Genomic DNA, 22,788 nt, shown 5'->3' on the forward strand with positions numbered 1-22,788 from the left:
CTGCCCTGCTCTAGATGTTCTTGCCAATACATTGAGCTTCTTTCCTTCTCATCCAGTATGTGAAACCCACTTTTGGAGCATGCTGTTTTTTCATGAGGAGGAACACACAGAAAAGAACAATAAAAAGGACTTTGTAAAATAAACCTTACAGATATTTTTTTTTCCATGCAAGAAAGAGAGGATTATACATCTTCAGAATCGGCAAAATGATAAAGGGCCAGCTATGCTGTCCTCCAGGTTTCATGATTCAAGTAACACTTTGACAATGTTAAGGCTGCTTCAGTGTATTAATTTTTCAGCTTTCACATTGTCAAGCTCCTGCTTATTCCTGAAACTTGAACTGAACTGCATGAGGCATCACTGTGCAGAGGTCCCATGAGTAATATAATCTGAAAGATAAAGATGTGGGAACGTACTAGGGGAGCAATTCATTTCAAGACGTCAGAGCTTTATGTCTGTGTTTGAACACAGAGCTTTATTCTCAGTATTGAATGAATAGCGTGCTAGCTTGTCTGAAACTGTTTCCCACCTTGAAATATTTTACCTTGCATTTAGGGAGGCACAAGTTCTCTCTGCTGTGCTATAGCAGGCTAATTTACTTATGCAGACAAGGCTGCATATTGCTGAAGAGAGTCCAGTGCACTGGCTTGTTAATTCCAGTGAATTAAATCATCCTGTCAGATTTAGAGTTTGGATTGTGGAAGACTTAAATGGTCTCTTAAAGTTGAATAGTTTTTCTTAGAAGTGTTTCCAGTTCCACGAGTGCCAGGTTGACACAAATTGGTCTCTAGAAGCTTAATTTCTGTAAAAGTGATTTGCAGTATAAATTTGTAAAGAATCTACTATCCATGCTGTGCTGAGGAACCTGAATCTTTACATCTTCTAGGAATTCATTATGTTGTTGTGGGTAAAATGTGGCAACCTTTTGGTGCTTATCCAGTAAGTACTGTTTCACGGGCTGAAAGGAATAGGAGAGATGTCAGCAAGAGGCAAGAGGAATGGCAATGCAGGGCAAAAATCAGACTGTTCTGTAGACCTGTCTTGGAAAAAAGGTTGAACCAGAGCACTGTCCTCCCTCCGCAGCAGAGGCCTAATGGAGGACAGTGAAATTGTGAAAGTGGCCTGATCCAGCAACACCTGCTTATTATGAAGTGAGACACAGGCACACAGATCTCTCATCACTGGGTAACCTCTCCTCTGCCCACCAAGCACTTAGTGCAAAGGAAGAGTATGGGGAGAAGACAAAGAATAGGAGGAGCTAGACCGCATGAGAAGGGTACATGGTGAGATAGGAAGGCAAGCCAAGAAGCACCAGGAAATTTGGGCAGAATGCTTCTGCTATGCACTGAGTTTCATGTTGTTTACCCAAGTCTCCACTCAAGTAAATCTTCCTACTGATTTAAACTTCTGATGCTTCACATTCAACAGACCTCCAGATTGCTGTGGTCAGTCCCTCCCACATTACTTCCTTGTTTTAAATTCAGTGTCTTCTAGTCGGCTGTGCTCTGTCAAACATCCACCTCCTCCTGCTGCTCAGGGACCCCTACAGCGTGACTGTAGCTCTGGGGATACAGATAGGAAATGTTATCCTCTCAGGAGAATACCTAGCAAGACTGTTAAGCTATGGGAATGTGTATTGCAAGATCCCCTTTAGTTCACTTTTACACAGAATGAAGTAAAATCCCAAGGAAAAAATCTCACCTGGGAAGTCAGAGCTCTGCATTTCTTTCTAGGTTTAATACAGATCGTTGCAGCCAACACATGGGCATAGAAAATGGCAAAGCTTGAGAAGGTGAAAATCCTTAGGCTGTCAGTGGTAAATGGTGCAAATATTCCTGACTCCTTGTTAGTAATGTTAGGGTTGTAAGGTCATGGAGATTCTTCTCAACTGCTATTGGATTTGAACCTACTCTGGGGCATATATTTATTACTATCAATGTAATGTGTTTGAGAGAGAAGAAATACTAGCAGTTAGTAGTGCAAAAGCCTTAGGAGAATACTGGTTAAAATATTTTGTATTTTCAGATTTTCAAACTACTATAAATGATAACTGAGAAGGTCAGTGCTTGTTAACATAAAAAAATATTCTGTTTCTGCAGCTTTCTATTGGCAGAAAACATGTTTTCTGTATGTGCAAGTTGTGCCTGTTCAGATAGAGTCTGCTTGGAAATGAATTTAGGTCAACCTATGATCATCCATTGGTATGACTACATTTAAAAGAGTTTGAGCTAATTTAGCATCTAACTGTGAAGATTAAAGAAAAAAAAAGGCACAAAGACTAAATTTGTCTCATACTGGTTTAATTAATTTAATCTGAAATTACACATTTTAGTAAATAAGCTTTGTATCGATTACTCCAGAGTGCCTGGAAGAAATGTCTGCTCCTACAGTTAGATGATGGTTGGAAATTGTAGTTTTAGATAATTTTTTTGTACAGTGTACACAGTGGTACTTCCAGTTCTAGCCAAACTGATAAATTCACCGTAGCCAGAATAAATGATGTTTTGAACAGTCTGTGTGTTGACTTGATATTTGAAGTAATGATTTGAAAGTGGTAAATATTTTGAAGTAACCAAGTTACTGAGTCCATCAAAAGGCAAGATAGACTGATAACCCTCGGTCCTAGATTTGAAGTATTTTAAAAAATGAAAGAGCACATTGACACATTGCCCCCACCCTCACAAAAAAAAAAAAAAAGATAAGAAAGAAAAAAAAATCCACCATAGAACATGAGGAGTTAACACCTGTAGGTATCTATCAACCAGCAACTTGCTTGTGTCAGAAATAATCCAATTTTTTTCCAAGGTATACAACAAGATGATTGTAAATATGCTAGGATGAAGTCTCTTCAGATATAATTAAAAAAGTTTTATTTACAGTACCCTTAGCAAAATGAAAGTATACTTTTAAACTCTTTTTTAATTCATGTACTTGTTTCTAGACTGCTGCTCTCATTACAAATTATTGCTATATTTACTGTTATCTTTAGTGAAGTAGATAGTTTGATATCAAAAAGAAGCTCTCTGCAGCCATGGGATCTTGGCTCTCTGTTTCTGAGTAATTACTTATGCCAATATTACACATTTGGCACTATATTTATTATTGGGGCCTAATTCATTAGAACAGGCATATAATTTTTACAGGGCTGGAGATAGATTATAAATTATAGACTTGATGTTATTCAGTGTCATAGCATTAGGAGAAAATAGCTGTTTGATATGTATTTATTTATTTTTTTTTTTTTTTAAGAAACAGACGCCTAAAATTAAGCTCATTCTATAATTCAGTGAAAACATCACAGTACTTAGCTTTGGAAGTCAAATAACTTAATTATGTACCTAAATAGGGACATAGAAACCTGTTGTAAGAACCCATTAAAAAATAGCCAAGATAGGTTAAAATGCTATTTTATCACTTGGATCTTTGGCTTCCTGATCTTCATTTTATTAGTATGAAAATATTTACATAGGAGTCTTAGAGTGTTTTGGAGAGTAGAACAACTGTGAATTGCTATGGCAACAAATAACAGCAACTGTTGATTTCACATCTTTCACCTTGTGAAATTATTTAGTATGCATGAGACTAACAAAAAGACTCCGCAAATGATTGTCTCAACTGATGATAACAAGCAACTTATGAGGCAGCTATAGGGTATTTCCTACAATACAGGTTTTCTTAGCGTTAGCAATAGGTACTGGATACAGACCTCATTTTTCCCCTCCAGATTGAGACATCAAAATCAAGGAGTTCTGGGATGCATCTTTTTAGCTTAGACCCTGGAAAGGAGGAGAGTGTCAAATTTGGATCTACTTTTCCAGAGTTAGAGGCTATTCAAACTTGTCTCAAATGGAAACAGAAATAGACCAAATGTTTTCACATTAAGCATGCCAAATAGCTAAGCTTTAAATGGAATTATTGTTTTGTGGAAGGAAATGGATGTTAATCAGTTTGGTGGAAACCTACTTAAATGCATAGTACATCTAGAACAGGGGCATTCATAATGCCTGCAAGGCAAGGGAACATTCAAAGGGAGGAGTGAACACTGCAGATGGTGAAGGAGCAGGGAATAAGATCTGACATGCATCTGGGAGTCCCTGGCTAGCAAAGACTGCTTGAAAAGGAAAGAGGAAGGAACCTGCCATTGGGAATGGTTCAGACCTACCTTAAGGGTGATGTGGGAGGCATAGGTTAATGCTTGGAAAGGAAGAGAAGTCACCACAAGCAGGAAAGCCTGGAGCCATGAGTCTTCTCACTTGTTGAATCTGTTACTTTTTAAACACAGTCATTTATCGATGTGTGGAGGTGAAAAGATCCAAAAGAATAATGCTTTTCACAGCTCCATATCCCAGTATACTGAAAAAAACAGCAACTCTTCTGTTCTTTTTGCAGTTCATTATTTTGATGTTTTCTAATGGGTAGCTTGCAGGCAGAACACTGCTGCTATGCGAAACATGGAGCATTTTTTCAGCTGCACTATTACTTGGAAGATGCTTATATTCATCAGTTGAAGTTGGAAGAAAATGTTGGCAGTAAAAAGCAAGAGAGAGAAAACTGAATGTTTAAAATGTTACTAACATTTTTCCTTCTTTTTCTCCCACTCTTTTGTTTTAGCATTACCAGAACCTTCGCATCAGGTAAAACAGAAAAAGTGATCTTTCAGGCACTTAAGGAATTAGGTCTTCCCAGTGGAAAGGTATCTTGCAGTTTTGAATAATTTCTTTGTACATTAATAAACTGATGAATCATTCATATTCATATCTGTGATCAAAGTCGTATGCATCATGCAAAAACATGCCTATTGTTCATGAGTAGCTTATTCAACACTGTAGGTTGTTTACTAAAATTAAAATGTAATCAAATCTTTGAAATAGCCTTAAACCTCTTAAATGAGGCTTCTCTTCTTTTCTGTAATAACTGCCTTGCCCTATGCGTTTATACGAAGTACAAGTGCAGAACATTACTGCATGCTGCCGTCTCAATTGTGTTTCTTGGATTCCTCCTGCTCTTTGCTCCCCTCCTTTGCTCCTGAAGAACTGCTCTCCAGCTCTGTCCTGCTTGCAGCTGGAGCCCCTGTCAGCAGCCCCAGAGGGGTGACAACTGGCTACAGCCATGGTTGGTTTCTTCACCTTTGCTCTCTGCCAAGTCTCCCTTTTTTAATTTTGGAGACTCCAGCCCATAATTTTTGGCTTGGCACCTGCCAAGCCTGGTGGGAGGCAGCCTGCAGGCTCAGCAGGTCGCTGTCTCCAGCCAGTGAGGGGGAGCGTAGAAAACTGTGGGTGTCCAGCAGTTGTGGTGCTTGACACCAAGGGTGATTTTTTTTTTTGCTCACAGCTGCAGTTCTCATCTTGTTCAGCCAAAGAAGGGCATGGTACAGAATGTGTTAGCTGTGTGTTCCCGCTCGTAGAAATTTTATGCAACCCTGTGTGAGAGCTGGTTTGCTATTTAAAACCACTGTACCAAACCTGAGACATTTTCTTGAAGTGCCTTGGCTTCAGCATAAGTATCTTAAAGTTCATACACTATTTTGTTGTTTTGTGTTTTTTTTTTTTTTTTTTTTTTTTTTTTTTAAGCTTCACTAGAAAAAATAAACACTGAGTTCCAGTTCTGTGTATGTAGAATTGGTGTTGCTGTGAGGTCAGAATATATGAACATCTGACAGATCTGTGATAAAGATGAGTTGAGAACTGTTTGGAAAAAATACAAAATAAACTAGGTAAAGTAAACGTATAATGGGTAAAGAACTGAAACAGTATTTGATTGCTTTTTGTGAAGTAAGATAACACTCTTAGGAATAGAGCATATAAGCAGTCTTTTGCTGAATAAATGTGCCTTTGCATTTTGTTGCAGAATGATGAAATTGAGCCTGCAGCATTTACTTATGACAAATTTTATGAGCTCACCCAAAAGATATGTCCCAGAACTGACATAGAGGACCTCTTTAAGAAGATGTAAGTTCAAATATAATATAATCTTCCTTTAAACTAATTTTACTGTAATTTTAGTCCATATCTAATAGTGACAGAATGCTGTAAAGATTAACCTTGAATCCTAGTATCATCAGCAATATGTTAAGACAAACCTTAAGTCTGTTTTTCCCCTTCCTTCCCTCTAAGATTGTTAATGTAAAAGTTCACTCTGTATTTAGAGCAACTTTTACATGAGTTAGAAGAAGCACCTGGAACTTTTTTTTTTTTTGCATTGGCTTTACTAACTACTGTAATTTTAACTTGCTCCTTTAGGTGATTAACACAGTATGTGAACTAACTAAATTAAGTAAGGAATTTGATGTTTTAAAAGTTTCTTCCTTCTATTTATTCTCAGCTGGGGGACTTACATGTTGTTTTATGAAGTAATGTATGTTAAATTATAGCAAGTAAGGGAGAAATACTGTGTCAAGCATAGACTGTTTCTTTTCTGTGACTGCTCATTTTGAGATTATAAAGTTATTTAAGGTAGAAAAGTGGAAGGTTTTAGAAGTATTGACAATGTCAACATGTAAATCATACCTACTTGTAGCATCATATATGAAAACTTACATTCTCTAATAAATTTCTTTTCAGCAATGGAGACAAAACTGATTATTTAACGGTAGACCAATTAGTGAGCTTTCTAAATGAAGTAAGCTTTTTCATACATTAACTACCATACAAGTCTGTCTGCAGTGGCTTGCTTCTTCCAGTCTATCCATTGCATGTATCATGCCATTATTTGCTATGCTTCTGATCTGCTGATCTTTCCATTATGGTAACATCCAGGTGCAAAAATCAGCTCCAACCTTATATGTTCTTGTGCTTTCTACATGTTGGCTTTTGCAGATTGCATCTGTTGATTATTTGCTTGTTGTCTTGTGTTGTGTATGTTTAATACATTTTATACTGTTATATTCGATGCATTTTTATTAAAAATACATCCAGTATTTTATTATAAGCAATTATTTTTACCTAAAGGCCACAGATAAATATATCTGCTTATCCCTTTGAATAATAGAAGAAATGAAGTAGGCTTTTAAAAACATTGGCTTGATTCTACTGTACAGTATATTTCTATCTATTACAAATCTAAGAGCTAAGAGGGTATTTTAAGGGTTTGTATATGATTTTTAAAATAGTATGTGTGCAGCATAAAAGAAAATATTTTTATTGCTGTATTTCCAGAATACAATTGTTGGCAAGAGTATTTAGTATTTCTTAAAAACATCATGAGTGTGCGAGTAAACACTGTGAGGGGTTTCTTTTTTTCTCTTTTTTTTTTTTTTTCTATTCCTAAAGCACAGTAAGCTGTGGAAGGCTGACTCTATCAGAATTGCAACAGCAAATGCACAATATAGATTTAACAAGAACATACACATGGAAAATAAGTACATTCTACCTGGGTTTGTACCAACAGATTCTTGTCATCTACAACGTGGGCAGCTGCTTTACTTCTCTGCATGATACTTGATCTTTTAGGGACCAAAAGCCTTACCAAAATTCTTTCCTTCTAACATTATTTTACTATTTACAAATCCATTTTTATTTATATCAGAAATGTGTATGTTTCTGATACTGCTATATTAAGGTTCAAGCAGTAAGTTCCCCCATAGAAAAATCAAATAGATCATATTCAGAATTTGTAGATCATATTCAGAGTAAAATTTTCTTTTTCATTTGGGAATGCACTCATTCTTCATCGAACCAAATCACACATAAAAAGGAGTATTCAAAAAGAAGAGCATCTCCCCTGTGAGGGGAAGCTGAGAGACCTGGGTCTGTTCAGCCTTCGGAAAAGAAGACTGAGAGGGGATCTTATCAATGTTTATAAAGACCTGAAGTGTGGGAGACAAAGCAATATGGCCAACCTCTATTCAGTGTTTTTTGGGGATAGGACAAGGGGCAATGGCCACAAAACGGAGCACAGAAAGTTCTGCACCAATATGCAAAAGAACTTCTTCATGGTGAGGGCTGCCCAGGGAGATTTTGGAGTCTCCTTCTCTGGAGATATTCAAGACCCATCTGGATGCCTACATGTGCAATTTGCTCTAGGGAACCTGCTTTGGCAGAGGGGTTGAACCGATAATCTCTGGAGATCCCTTCCAACCCCTACAATTCTGTGATTCTGTGATTAATATTTCATGACTAATGGTTGTTTCCCTTTAGTTGGAGACTAGAGCTGGGAAAAAAAAAATGTAGAAAAGTTTTATAGAGTGGAACATTTAGTCTGATGACTTGAAACCAATGCCTTTGGCTTAGTGCTTAAGGTATTTTGGTCTCCAAATATATTTGGAGTTTAAAATTTTGGTCATGATTTGAAATGCACTAAATAAACTAAGTTCTCCCACCTGATGTGATCATTTCTGTCCCCTTTACAGCAGGCCAATACTGCAATTAGTAGTGATGTTTAATGCTGGAAAATACAAGATTATTTAGGAGAAGGGAATTGCTTGGCAGGGCAATTATTCATGAAAGTCTTTAGCCTAAATTAATTTGAATTCCATAACCTCCAGGGCAGGCCACAAAAACTGTAAGCATTACAACTTTTTAAGAGAGCATGATGGTATGTTACTGGGTATAAGTGGAGGGTGAGCATCTGTCCAGTCAAAATGCTGTCTCTATTTGCCTTTTAAATGCTTCTGGCTGACAGCTGATTTAGTTGTGTATCAGTATTAAAACTTCTGGGAAGATTTTAGAAAGTTATTTTTTAGATTTTTTTTTGTTTGATTTTGTTATTAAGTCCAATTTAGAAAAAAAGAAAATGTAGTAGAAAAACAACTGAGGTCACTACTATTGAGATTTGCTCCTGCCATTCACTTGCAGCAATAAATTATAAGCCAAGTAAATGTCAAAGTGGAAATTCAGTAGTCTGACCAGGATTCAACCATTCTCCTGGGAAGGAGGTATGAGGAGATCCTTTTCTTTCCCTTTCTTCCCCACTGCCCCCCTCTCTTTCCCACTGTCTTCTTCCCTTTCTTCTTCCTTTCCTCCCTCCCTTCCACTCTCTTGCTTGCTCTTCCTCTCTCCTTCACATTCATTTACTCTCTCTTTCTGTCTCCCTCTCCCTTTTTTCATCTCCACATAAGGATGCCATTCTTTTCCCACTGCACAGGACAAATTCAAGAAGTAAAATTATAGTGGGCCCGAAAGCTGCTTTACATCTCAGTTTATAGCTGCTCAGAGTAGAGTGGAGGCCAGGTTGAGGAGGCTAAATGGTCTTTCTCTCTTTCCAGAACTATGCAGGATTTTTTTTCCTCCCCATTCTTTTAGATAGTTCACTCTCATGTGGTTAAGAATGTCTAGGGTAAGGGTTTTCTACTTCATATGGTAACTAGACCAAGCAAAGGCAACTCTGGACATATGCAATTAGTCCAGGGACATGTTGTCTTTCTAGATGAAACTTCACACTTTTAGTTCTAGTCAGCTTTTATGTTACAGCTTTCCTTTGCCAGCAAGCCCAGTAATGCAGAATATTTCTCCAGGATACACTAGTAAGCATTCTTCCATTTTTTTTAAATAACATGTCATCAGTTGTCAGATCTGCTTTGGTTTTTAAACTAAGTAAGCACGGAGACATGATTTTATTAATGGGGAAAAAAGTTGATAATGAGCGATCGTCATTGCTACAAGAAGAATATTTTGCTCTTTTGCTCCTTACAATAATTCTGGAGAGACTTATTCTAGAGGAGGCTTTTTTTCTTTATCCCATTTATTTTATTCCATATGCTTATGATTAACTGTAGAAGAATGGGTAAGAGTACTCTTCTTGAGTAAGAACCTTTCTTACTTCTTCTTAAATTTTTTGAAGTAGTGAAATGTCTTTCATGATATAAAGCTTGTCATTTGTCATATTAGACTGTGCTGTTGCATGCCAGTGTTGTATTGCTGCTCTGTGCTGCTTAGCAAGTTATGTCCTGCATCCAGCTGCTCTCATTTCATATTTTACCTGAGTTTTACTTAGATATCCAGACAGCCGATCTGTAGTGAATGAAAATGCTATAATTTAGATGCTGCATACTGTCAGTAGCTTTACTTTAAAGATCCCTCTTTAACTGCATGATTAAATTGGCATTGGTTGTAATTTCTTGGAATCAATAAAGCACATTCATCAGTGTATTGATTGTAAGAAAAGAGATCAAGTGCTTATTTTTGATTGGAAACTACTTTTCTTCCTGAAAAACTGTCAGAAATATATATATACATAAGGAATTACATCAAATGCTGATAATGCTGTGCCAAGCCACGTGAACACCATTCTGTCCACTCCAAATTATTGATCACTAATATGGGGGTGGCCTGTTACATTTCTGAATTCTGCTTAAACTGCAGCTTGAAAACTGCATTTACCGGGGTAAAAGAGTGTTGTCATGGTCATATTTATTTCTTTACATTTTATTGCATCTGCTTACATGCCACTACTCCGTTCAATTCTGTTTTTAATTTTCTTTTAATGGAGAATCAGGCACACAGTGTGCAGCTCTAATCCAGCATGGAGAAAAACAAATGTTATATAGCGCAACTGTGAGCAAAACCAAACTAAACCAAAAACTCCCTGAATTTTAGTGTATTAGAAATCACTGCTAAATTGCATCTAGAATATATAGAAATGCTAAATGTTATGAAATCTTAATACCATAAATTACTGTGAATTGAGGATACTATAAAGTTCTTCTAAATTTTATATATTTCTTCTAAGAAGTTAAGTGTGTTTTTTTTTGCATAGTGCACAGTGTTTCTTTGATTCACAAATAATCATCATCAGTTTCATATTTCTAAATTCAGGTTTCAAATTATGTATATATAGCATAGTTTTATTTTACTTTCAATTTTTACTTCAGCTATAGATATTGCTGAAGACATGCATTTTAGCAGAGGTGATTACTATGCCATCAGTCAAGTCTGTCAGTTTACATGATCTACAAAAAAGATTGGAAGGAAGAAGAGAGATTTTATAAAGATGAGCTTAGCTATTTATTGTCAACATTTCATTGGCACATATACCACGTGCAGTCATTATTTTCATGAACAAGCAACAGTTAGACCAGTTATACAGTTATAGTGGATTTATTTGGAAATATTTATAATAAAGCTTCCTAAGTTTCTTATGGAAGATAAGGTTTGTTTTCTGTCTAAAGCTAAAGTTGCTGTTGGATAGTCTGAAAGTTTTAGGGCTTTTTTTTTTTTTTTTAAATGTCCACTTCTTTCTTTCTCATCTGCAGTAATGAAATGCTCTTGGATGGTAGCCATGCACTATATTGTTTTGCTGAATTCTGTTGTTTTCTAACCTTAGCATCAACGAGATCCTCGGCTCAATGAAATTTTATTTCCCTTTTATGACACAAAAAGAGCAATGCAGATAATTGAGACATATGAGCCAGATGAAGACTTGAAGAGTAAAGGTAAATGTGGGAGGAAATTCAGGATTTGCCATTTTTTAGGCATTTGGGGAATTTGTTCTGAAGCCTGCAAACTTTTTAAAGGGAGATTACGGTCCTTGTGGTCAGGGGGCAAGCACTTGCAGGGCTAACCACTGAAGTAGACTGGGAAACTGATTTGCTGAAAAATATCTCCCGCTCAAAATCAGTGATTTTTCAGAAGGATTAACCTGATCCAGGTTACATTGTGGCCACACAGACAGCCTGGTAGAAACCGGGAGAGGTTAGCTTGACATTGGGATTTAGTAAATGGGGAACAACATGGTGACTCCTAGAAAAAGTTGAGCACTTGCTGTGTATGAAATAGAAATATTAGTATTAATTACCTGATTCTAATTCTGACTTTCTTTTTTTTAATTCACTCTTCTTTGAGTACTCCTGATACCAGTGAGTTTTACAAGTTTTTCAAAGTAAAAAGTATGTACTATAGAAGTTGCCATCTGTTTAGGATATAAAATCATGTTTTATGAAGGTGGGACTTAATCTAGAACAGGAAAGTATTGTTCACTAATTTGCAAGGAAGAGGATTTTGCAAGCACAAAGCAATAGCAGGGGATTGATGTTGGTTTATTCTTCTAGCCAAGAACTGAATCACGGCTAATCATTTAGAGTCTTTCTTTGACTTTTATTTCCAAGAAGTCTTAAATACATTTGGGAAACCTTTAAAAAAAATAACTACTATCAGAATTCTTTCTTGTACATCTGGTTTTATTATCTGGGGACACAGTGTCAAATTTTGCATCAGGGACACAGTTTCTGGTCAGCTTGGAGCACTGGAAGAAGAGGAGTGTTTGCTTGCAGAAACCTTTAGAGACATACCTTTTTTTTGCTAGGGTTCATGTTCTGAAAGATAGTTTGAATCCTACGCACTGTAAATTTCTAGTAGTAATTTACTATGATTTCTTCTGCCTTCTAGGTCTCATATCAAGTGATGGATTTTGCAGATACTTGATGTCAGATGAAAATGCACCAGTTTTCTTAGACCGTTTGGAATTATATCAAGAAATGGACCATCCTTTGGCTCACTATTTTATCAGTTCCTCTCACAATACATATTTAACAGGCAGGCAGTTTGGTGGCAAGTCTTCAGTGGAGATGTACAGACAAGTACTTCTGGCTGGATGCAGGTTGGAAGCAGTAGATAAGTCTTTCAGTATTTGTGAATCTGATACTATACGTCTACATAGTATACTTGGTGAAGATAGAGTATATAACTGAATGCATAAATATATCAATGTTGTAAATGAAAATATACATATTTAAGACTTTCTCACAAAAAAGCATTGGAAGGCAGTGGGATGTAGAAATTGGTGTCTGGAGTTGGGTTGTAAGACAGATAAGTTTGATATCAAAATGACAAAGACTTTCAGAGTGCTTCTTGCTTTACAATTAAGAACCCTATAAGTAAATGAGAATGTTTATGATTTCCTGCTTGATTTCTTGACCTACTAGTATGTGTCACAGTTAACTGAGTAAGATGATAAATAAAAGAGTGTTATAGTGCTATTTTTTTTCTTCAGGTATTAATATCTTGCCCCACATATACTGTATTTAAGGTAGAATACCTGAAGTAATAAAAGCAGTCTGAAATTACACATGTACAGCTTAAAAGGAATTGTGTAATGCCCCAAACTGCTTGGTAACTTACTGCTTGGTAACTTACTGCTCTGAACATCACTGCTCAGAACTTGTCCCAGGCAGCTCATCTGTATTGAAGCACTAAGAAAGGTGATATTTTTCTTGGGTCTTTAGATGTGTTGAGCTGGACTGTTGGGATGGAAAAGGTGAAGACCAAGAACCAATAATAACGCATGGAAAAGCAATGTGTACAGATATTCTTTTCAAGGTAAATGCCTGACCTCTCCATTTGGCAACCAACCCCAGTAGGACCCCTGGACAAGAATCCATGCAAGGCACCCCTCTCCTCCTCAGCATCTGCCACTGCTCTGTTTTGACAGACTGACAAATTGCATAGTATGGTTTCTTGTCCCCAGATATTAAAACTTGTTTCCTGCTCGTGTTACATACCCTTGTGCTACTGCTGCCTTTCCACAAAAAATGCAGAAAGCAGGCTTGATTACTTTGCCCAATATTTTCACATTCAGTGGCTCTTTGAGCAGCAGAGTAAATATCCTCCCCCTGTCTGAGAAGTTCCTTAGCTGTAGAAACAGCCTGAAGATGCAGGAGTCATTCAGGGAACAGAAGTACTTCATGGCACGATGGAGATGGTAGTAGATTCAGGGGTAGCATTGATGGGTTGCAGGTGAAACTGCAGCTGCAGTTGGGTGCTGGTGCACAGGTTGGTTGTGGAGGGTGACCAGAGAAGAAGGAGCATACTTTTTTTTTTTTTTTTTCTAGTTTTGGTTTCACTTGGCATATTTGAAACTCATTTATTTCTGTGTTTCTGAGGATGGGGAGGAGGACAAAAAAATCTTTTTCATTATGATTGTAATTTGATCTGTTCTAATTTTGAATCCTATTATTGCATTTTAAAGGATGTAATTCAAGCCATTAAGGAAACAGCATTTGTTACATCAGAATACCCTGTCATTCTTTCATTTGAAAATCACTGCAGGTATATAGTGACCTTTTTTATTTATTTTTTTAGTACAATGGATGAGAAAGATGATAAAGCTCAAAAATGCTACTATTTGAATGTACTTGAAAAGTGTGTTGGGCTATGCAGATATGCTGGGTGTCACTTGGAAAGGAATGTACTTTAATAGTCAATTTTTAGCTAGCTTAATAATAGCAATATTTTTTTATCTGTGGTAAAGCTGTGAAATATATTTGCATGTTCCATTAGTTGTGTGGGATTCAGTTAATCTACTTTCTTGGTCTTATTAAATTCATATCTGTCAGATAATAGACCTTTATTGACAGTTTAATTACAGTAATGTGTCTCAGTTGAGAGAAATTGGGTAGTATATAATTTGGGAAGTCTAGATTACTTAGTATTATTCTGCTTTGCTGACTAATAGTGATTTCTTTTTTATATTTAAAAAATGAACCAACATCATCTTTTACAGCAAATATCAGCAGTACAAGATGTCAAAATACTGTGAAGATCTTTTTGGAGATCTCCTGTTGAAGCAGCCTCTAGAAACACATCCAGTATGTTATCTTCTGACAGCGTTCCTATTTTTTATATTATCTGTGTTTAAAAGAGAATAAACTGGGGTCTTATCACCTATGGTTGGAGTGCTGATCACTACCAGTCCTGTGCTTTCAAAAATGACTAGTGTATTTGAGTGTCTACACTTTTTGGTACAAACATCCTTATCTGATTGTTCAATCTCTTCTGTACAGGGCTCTGGCAAGCAGCCTGGGGAAATCCATCCCCTTGATGTGTGACGCAATATCAGCTCCTATATAAAATACACCGCATACATTGTATTTCCAGGTCATACATAACTCTGCAACTTGCCAGTCACCATTGAAAAACAATTAATTTTAAATTGCATGGTCTCAGTTGAGGAAAGCTCCCATTTCAGCTGCACTTTGCATGCTTTATGCTCTGTATCAGGCCCTGCAGCCTAGGTGGCCCCCACTACTGCATTAACAATTAAATTAAGCAGAGTTCCCTGCAGTCTCATTTGGACTATCAAGTGCACTGTAATCTGCATGCACTTCACTCTTCTGCGTGGCAGGAGGTAATAACAGGCACTCCTCCACAAACACAGTGTTTGAGGCATTAATAGCTTGTTATCCACTGCTTGCAACTACTCCCCCAGTCCTTCGCTACTCTCCTGAGCAATGTGCTCACTGTCTGCCAGCAGCCACCCAAAACCTACAGGCATTATTCAGTGCTGTGGGAGACCATGTCAAAGAGGATTCTGCTGTATTTGTCACCTCCTGCCAGGGGCCTCCTGGTATTATCATTTTCAGAACTGTGCTTTTCTTGGGTTTCCTTGCATGTTGCAGGGACGGCAGCTCACCAGGCTTGGTGAATATCAGGTCATTGCCATGAAAGGCGCATCTGAGAGAACTAAGCCTGTAATGTTGCCTGCTAATGTATGTAGCACCTTGCCACGTTCCTCACAAATGACAACCTCCAATAGCTTTCAGGCAAGCCTACAATAAAGCTGGCCAAAGAGAACCATGCTGCTACCTCAGGGCCCAGTAATTAGTCTCAGCTGCCTGTGCTCTGTAGCACTACTGAGCCTTCTGCAGTTTGTGCCCCTTCCTTGTTGTGGGTGAATTCGGTCCCCAGCTGCTACCAAAGCAAATGCAGCAGAGATGGCCGCAGGAGCCTGAATTGTGTATGAGTGCTTGTTTTCTGGTACTTCTACAGACTGAGGAGGACAGAGTTTAGAGAGAGACAGCACTGGCTGAAGCAGATTTAGTTTTAAGGAAAAGGAAATATTTGTCCAAATGGACACGCAGCTGTGCCGTGTGCCTTGGGATGCTTGGGGTTGAATGAGCTCTGTGGCACTGACATCTAGTGGAATTACAACCCAGGCACTCTCAGGAACAGTTGCATTTTGTCTTCATCCAACATGCCAAAACTCCAATGACTATGCTAGCCCTGGTAGTTATGGATATCGTTACCTTCTTGGAAGGAGGTTTGCACCCATTCTTGTGGCGTTGGGCTGTTTTATTTTTGTTGTTATTTTTTCCTTGGTTGTCAGTTGTCACCTCTGCTTCTTTTATTGGGTTTCAAGTTGTGGTGCTTTGTTCTTTTGTTTCATTGTCCACAATGCTGCTTCTGTGTAGCTCAGAGTTGGATTTAAGGATCAGAATATCTGAGTATTTCTTCTAAGAATTTTTACTAGTCCTGGCAATATTTTCTACTCCTGTATCATTTATAGTTAACTGGGAACCACAGTCCATCGTAGCAGTGACTCCCTCTATAATATCCTTAGCAAGCCTAAGGTGGAGAGTGCGTTACTTATCATATCCAAACTTGTTTCTTAGCCTCAGTGATGTGATGAGGCTTAAATCAGAGGACTTTTTTTTTTTTTTTTCCCAGTAATATATTTTCTCCCTCCTGGAGTTGGTGTAAAACCTTTATTAGTACTTCCTGTGTATGTCAGACTTGCCATTTGGCTTTCACAAATACTGAAGATGTGACCCTGTAGCCCTACTGGCAAAAATAGTCTTCACTACTTAGCTAAGGACTGGGCAGAGTTTTCCGTTCACCAGTGCCAACCCACTTTTACTCTGCATATGTGGGCAGCCTCACTTATATTATTACAGCTTGAAGGGACTGTAACAGGTGAGTTATTTAGAGATGAAATTAGAAAGGGCTAAACTCTGACTTAAACTCCATGTGAGCCACATGTAGAGAAGGCAAGTAAGAAGTCCTCTGATGAATGGTTGGAGGTCTCTTCTGTGCCTACTGCTAGGCAGCACAGAATGGGAGACAGTATGACCAGTGCAGATGAGGATGAGCACAGGTTTCCCATGAGATAGGGAAAAATCAGAGGAGACAACTGTAGTCAGACTACCTCCAAGGGTTGTGCCTGAGGTGGCACTGCTTGTTCACTGCCCCTTACCATTACAGTCCTAATGTCAAAATCCCCAATTGAGTTACAAAGAGGTCAAATAGATGTCATTAAAACCTTTTCTATAAATTATTTTACAGCTTGATCCAGGTAAAGCCTTACCTTCTCCTAACGACCTCAAAAGAAAGATTCTCATAAAGAATAAAAGATTGAAACCTGAAGTAGAAAAAAGTAAGTAATCTTGTCTTAAACAGAAGTCGAGATTAATTTGCATGGACTTTGTTACTAAGGCTTCCAAATTGCTCATACATTTCTGTTAAAGAATATGAATTACATGTAAATGATACTTTGTTTGCCCTTGTGTTTCATATGACTGATAGAGCTTAGGCCTTGCTATCTGCATTCAGCAAGGGCATAGACAGACCTGGAAATGTAACCCTGGGACTTTATCAGATTGCTGTTCAAGCTAAAATATAACACAGATAGGATCTCTAGTAAATTCTGCCTACACTGGTATGTTTACATTGCTGTGTTTTTCCAGGATAAGCAAAAAATGAAATGGAATTTCAAATTGCTCTTCTTCTTGTTATTGCCAGTTCTGATATTTATCTCCTTTCAGTAATAATAATGTTGCTATCTTAGTTCCCAGTATGGCTGAAGTGATAGACCCTGGTCCTTCTCCAGTAACAGATAAGCATGTAGACCTTCTGCTGACTTCAGTGATACATGATTGTGTTCATACTGTCTCACTGAAACGCACAAGGCAACACAATTGAAAATTCAAGTGCCTTTTCTCCATTTGCATACATCAACTACCAAAGAGATAGCTGTCTACTTATCTTTTGAAGAACTAATATGCTCACTCCAAAGGTCTTTGAAGTCTATGGAAATATTTTCTGTAACTTCAGTGAGCTTTGGATACAGCTCTTACTGACCACTTTTCATATCTAAGAACAGTATGTGTCTAATGATGCTCATGCTCTGTAAAATTTTATTGCTAACTGAAAACTCGATCTTAAAGATCCCATTAAATAAAAGTAGCTCTCATGATCAGAGAATCATTTATAATTGTTCTGATGTATTTGTGTACAAACTGTTGATGTCATGACTGATTACTTTTTATTTTTCTTATGAACAGAACAGCTTGATGCTTTGAAAAAGATGATGGAGGCTGGAGAAACTGCTGCTCCTGTAAATATCCTGGAGGATGATAATGAAGAAGAAATAGAAAGTGGTGAGGATTTCATAGAAAGGGGCTCTCAAACACTGCCTATTGTAAAACAGTAGGCTGGCATCAGTAGCATGTGCATTACCCACAGAGTCACAGTCTGTGGCAGGAGCAGAAAGTGTGGGCTCAATGCAGGACCATTTATACAGACTTCCAGCCTTGCCATCTCATCTCACATAGATACTACGACTGCTTCTGGCTCTGTTATAGGCTGTGGTAGAAATGTGAGCTCAGTTAGTACTAGTGGTAATTTTTTACTTCTACTTACTGTTCAGAAATCATACTGGAGCAGAAACAAAGTCAGTTTTCACTGTACATATATGTGTTGAGGGAGGGAGGCGGTAGAGGGACTGGGAACCAGTAATCTTTGTTTCAAAAAGGGATTTTGTTACTATTTATAATGCTTGTGTCAACATCAGATTGGATTATTGCATTATCATTTATGAGGATAAAATCAAAGATAGGATTTTTCTTGCCAAACTTCAGATGCCTTCAGTTTAAACATCTAGATATGAGCCAATGATGCTGAATGTCTTTATGGCCAACAGAGAAAAAACCATTTTTACATTGTGATTTACCTCACCTATGTCCACCTTCTGAAGGGATAAATCATTCAGTACCTGCAGGTGTCTGTACCACTGGCCTGTGACCCTGTGACTCTGACACCAAATGTCCCAGCTTTAGCTTATCCCTTGATCCTCTCCTTGAATTTTTCCTAGCACAAAGCCACTGCTGTTACAGTCAGTAGAGTTCAATGCGGTAGATATTCTTGGTGATCCATGGTGTCTGTCCTTACAGTTCTGGAAGAGACTGAAGTACAATGATTTTTTGGAGAGGCCTCTTAGTGTCTTTCTTCAAATGACCTAAGAACACAGAGGAGATTCTGTTGTTTGGCAAGCTGATTTCCATTGGAATGCTTATTTCTAATAATGCTATTATTAATTATGTGCTAGACCTCCAAGAGGCTCAAATAAGTATTTTCTAAAATTATTGTTTAAGTCTATCTGTGTAATGTGGTTAATGATTTTTTGTTAATAAGGGACGTTTTTAGCTTCTTAGAGAATACCATATTCTTACAGAAAATAACCCTCAAAGCAAATGGGAAGGATCCCCTATAACAGCGGCACATGAGGAGTTTGGATACAGGCAACCTTTTTCATCTTTAGTTAGAGAACCCTGCCTTCATTTCTTGTTATTACCCCAAGCCTATATTGCTGGTGCATTTTTGTTTGTTTCTTTCTCTGTTGGTGGTGGTTTTTTGCCTTTTTTTTTTTTTTTAAATCAATGATTTCTTCAAAAATATGCTAATAATATCCGTTATTAACCATGTCAAAACCACAAGAATCTCAGGCCTTATCTGTAATTTATTACTACTAAATCCTTGGAAATCTAATACCCTGGATTCTATTTCTATATAAAGGTATGCTGTAAGCAAACCTGTGTATTCAAATATTATTTGAATCATGTTTCACACTAAAACAGCAGTTTGCTGTGGTTTTTGCACTGATCCTTCTTTCTTTTTTGTGCAGCTGACCAAGAAGAAGAAGCTCATCCAGAATACAAATTTGGAAGTGACCTTACTGTAGATGATTACTGTCAAAAAGAAGCTGTTGCCATCAGTGTCAAAAAGGTGGGATTACTTTTTTCTTATATCTCTTTGAAAGTTTTCCGTGGAGGTGGGTGTAAAAGACATTGTGTTTTGTGGAAGCATCACAGCACAATCAGAAGAGTCAAACACAAGATCTTCACCGGATTCCTAATGTTTCATGAGAAGACAAAATTTTGTAGATCAAAAATACCCTCTGCTTGTTCGGGCAGAATACTTATTTAGGAAACAGAATGAGTATGAAGGAAAAAAATGTGTACATGAAGTTGGAGGATTTGACCAAACATACTAATTAAAGGCAGCAAGCAGTTTCTTCCCTCTGGCTCTGATATTTTACTTTGCATCTCAGTTTTAGAGCCCTAAGATGAGGTGAATATCAGCTTTCTTGCTCAATAAAGCTTTCTTGCAAGGCTGCATCCTATGTCTTTGTTTCAGGGATTCTTTATCGTTAACTCTTAGGGTAGATCGTCCCTTTCATCTGCAGCACTAAAGGCAAAATAAGAAGATCACTCTCCAGTGGGGTGGTACTGCAGTGGGGCTGTACCAGAGAGCCAGGTGGCAGACAGCATAAGAGTCCCCTTTGTTCTACTGGTGCTTGGTTTAGTGCAATTTAGTTTTCAGGAACAGAATATTGCTTGACAATAATTAGATACAGACCACTGGAATTCAAAACTAAGCCTGCTCTGGTCCTGAAGACAGTATTGCTACTTGTTACAGGGAAACAAAACAAAACAAAAATTGAGTACTAAGGTATCTTATCAGATCATGCTTCTCTGTCACTCAAGTGTTTTGGCCACTTCTCACCTGCCTGGCTACCTTTGGATCTTACTACAGATAGAAGTATAGGTACAGAAAATCTTTCATAGTAGATGTTGCCCTTGGCACTGTGTCTCTCTTCAGCAGTATCACAGAGACATCAGACCTGTCACCTTCTTGGTTTCTCTTCAGTTCTCCATCTTTGTTTCTTCAGTATTTTTGTGGATCTTTGCACTGAACTGTTTAACTCCTCTGTTCTAGGGCTGGTTTCACTTGCTAAATCAGCTTGTCCTTAACTACCTGAGCATTTTTCTGTTTATTATTTTTATTTTGTTTTTCAAATTAGTCACTCATCATCAATATATACCCACCCTTTGTTAACTCCTCTGCTTCTTTGCTGATCAGTGACTTGATCCTTATTCTTTAGGAATGTATATTCAGAGCCAAGTCAACATTTATCTAAGACGCTTGGTACTGGCAGTTTATAATTGAAGACAGACAGTAGAGAGGCTCACTTGTCCCATTGCAAATAGCATCTTGAGATAGGCCTTTTCCAAACATGGACATCTCAAGTACATTTACAGCTTTCTTAACCCGTAAGTTTTCAGAGTCCAGGCAGCCTACATATCCAGATGATCCTGGTGTGACATTCTTTCATTCTTCTCTGAAACTTCCAGTCCCCAACATCTAGTGATAAGAACTAGTTTGGGCTTAACTGTCTGGCATCCTCTCTCCTGTTCTAACTGCTAGCCAGCTGCTGACTTCCCTACCTTGTGTACCCAAATTTGAAAGAAACTTCAAATTTTTGCATATGGGACAGATGAGCCATGCAACAAAGTGGAAAAGGGTGTACTTTTTGCTAAATGCATTAACTTTTTGAGTTTTTTTTCCTTACTGTGAGTGTTTCCTATTGCATTTTCATTGGGTAATGCATATATATTTTTTCCCCTTAGGCTGTTGAAGATTCTGAGCAAGAAAACAATAAAAAGGTGACATGTAGGCTGTTACATAGTTTGTTTTATTGCTTTATATATAAAATACATATTACATGCATTCTTAGTGGTTTGCCAATTTTATGTGCAGTTTCACTTCTCCTACAGTACATTTCTGAAAGTGACTCTGCCTCCTTTCCTCCTCTTTAGTTTTATACTGGTGTTAGGTCTCAGAAAACATGGGGACAGACAGGAGTGCATGACTTGTACCTGCTTAGAAGTGTCTGATCTCAGTCTCAAATGTCATGCACTGGGAAACAGCAGTTCTTTGGATGGTGTTGAGATGCATCTTCCCCATTATTTTGTTTGGTTGAGTTTTGTTTTATTTTTAATCCTTTCCCTTACCTTGACTGCACTTTGTTTTCCTTTCTCTTTTTCCTCCTTTTGCTCTCCCTTGGGACTTCAGCATTTATCTTCTCCCAAGAATCCCTTCTGTAAGACTCTTTCCACCTCCTTCCACTCTTCTCCATCCTTCTCTTCTGTCATTAAAATTGCTCCTGTTCTAACCACACTTTGTTTCAGTCTATTTTGTTTTCTAAGTGGGTTCTGATTCTTTTCTTGATGGTGGGGAGGTACAAATAACCTAGAAAGATCAACTCTCTCTTTGTTCTCTCTCTCCCCTAAAAGTGTCATGTCCTGTCGTAACCATTACGTTGTCTCTGTAGTCTTTAAGAAACATCCCATCCCTAGTTCACTTCCCGAGTTCACAGTTTTAAAGTTCAAAATTATTAGCTGTGAACACTACAAAAAGCATAGCCTGTTTATTTTTAAAAATTGCAAGTCTGCAGGTAACCAAGATAAAATTAGTGGCCAGTAGATTGTCTTAGAAAATGGTCATAGAGATGGTGTGTCAGTAATTTAGTCATACAGCTGTACCCTGCAGGGAGCTATTGTTCAGCACTAATGCATAAAGTTTTGAATTCCTTTTCACTGTGATTCAGTACTTACATGTTTTTGGATCAAAATAGTAAACTATGATTAGCAGTTCTGAGCAGTCAGCAGAAGGCACATTGAAGAAGCCTGGTTTTTAGAAGCTGAGTGGTCAGTTCTTCCTGAATATTGGCCTTCCAACAATGATGAACCTGAAATGCAGTAGTTTCCTTTGAAGGAATTTGGCCTTAATTTGATCTAAACTATATTACAAAATATTGATCTGCTAACAAAAAAGCCTATATTCTACTAATAAAAGCATGCATCATTTGGCATATTCGGGAAACAAATCTGTGAACCCTCAACATTTGGATTCCTGAAAAACAGTTGGTTTGAGCCCTGGTGAGCAACATTGAAATAAGCATCAGTTTGATTTCATGGGCCTCTGGAAGTTTAATTCAGTCTAAACTGTGAATAAAACCATG

General features: G+C 37.7%; 1 protein-coding gene across 12 annotated transcripts in view; it reads left to right on the forward strand.

Annotated features, from left to right (window-relative positions):
* The window catches only part of PLCB4 (phospholipase C beta 4), a 230,209-nt gene that overhangs the window by 155,687 nt on the left and 51,734 nt on the right, over positions 1–22,788 (forward strand). For 10 of the 12 annotated variants that reach the window (XM_068675401.1, XM_068675397.1, XM_068675396.1 and 7 more), the window contains 12 exons: positions 4,612–4,693; positions 5,848–5,948; positions 6,561–6,618; positions 11,260–11,368; positions 12,321–12,531; positions 13,157–13,250; positions 13,900–13,979; positions 14,434–14,518; positions 16,992–17,082; positions 17,990–18,085; positions 19,609–19,709; positions 21,395–21,430. In XM_068675401.1, coding sequence (XP_068531502.1) covers positions 4,612–4,693; positions 5,848–5,948; positions 6,561–6,618; positions 11,260–11,368; positions 12,321–12,531; positions 13,157–13,250; positions 13,900–13,979; positions 14,434–14,518; positions 16,992–17,082; positions 17,990–18,085; positions 19,609–19,709; positions 21,395–21,430 — 1,144 coding nt within the window. The remainder of the gene's footprint in view (positions 1–4,611; positions 4,694–5,847; positions 5,949–6,560; positions 6,619–11,259; positions 11,369–12,320; positions 12,532–13,156; positions 13,251–13,899; positions 13,980–14,433; positions 14,519–16,991; positions 17,083–17,989; positions 18,086–19,608; positions 19,710–21,394; positions 21,431–22,788) is intronic. The other 2 variants (XM_068675393.1, XM_068675402.1) reach the window with 1 other exon arrangement.

Source organism: Anas acuta, chromosome 3 (assembly GCF_963932015.1).
Source record: "Anas acuta chromosome 3, bAnaAcu1.1, whole genome shotgun sequence".
Classification (NCBI taxonomy): domain Eukaryota; kingdom Metazoa; phylum Chordata; class Aves; order Anseriformes; family Anatidae; genus Anas; species Anas acuta.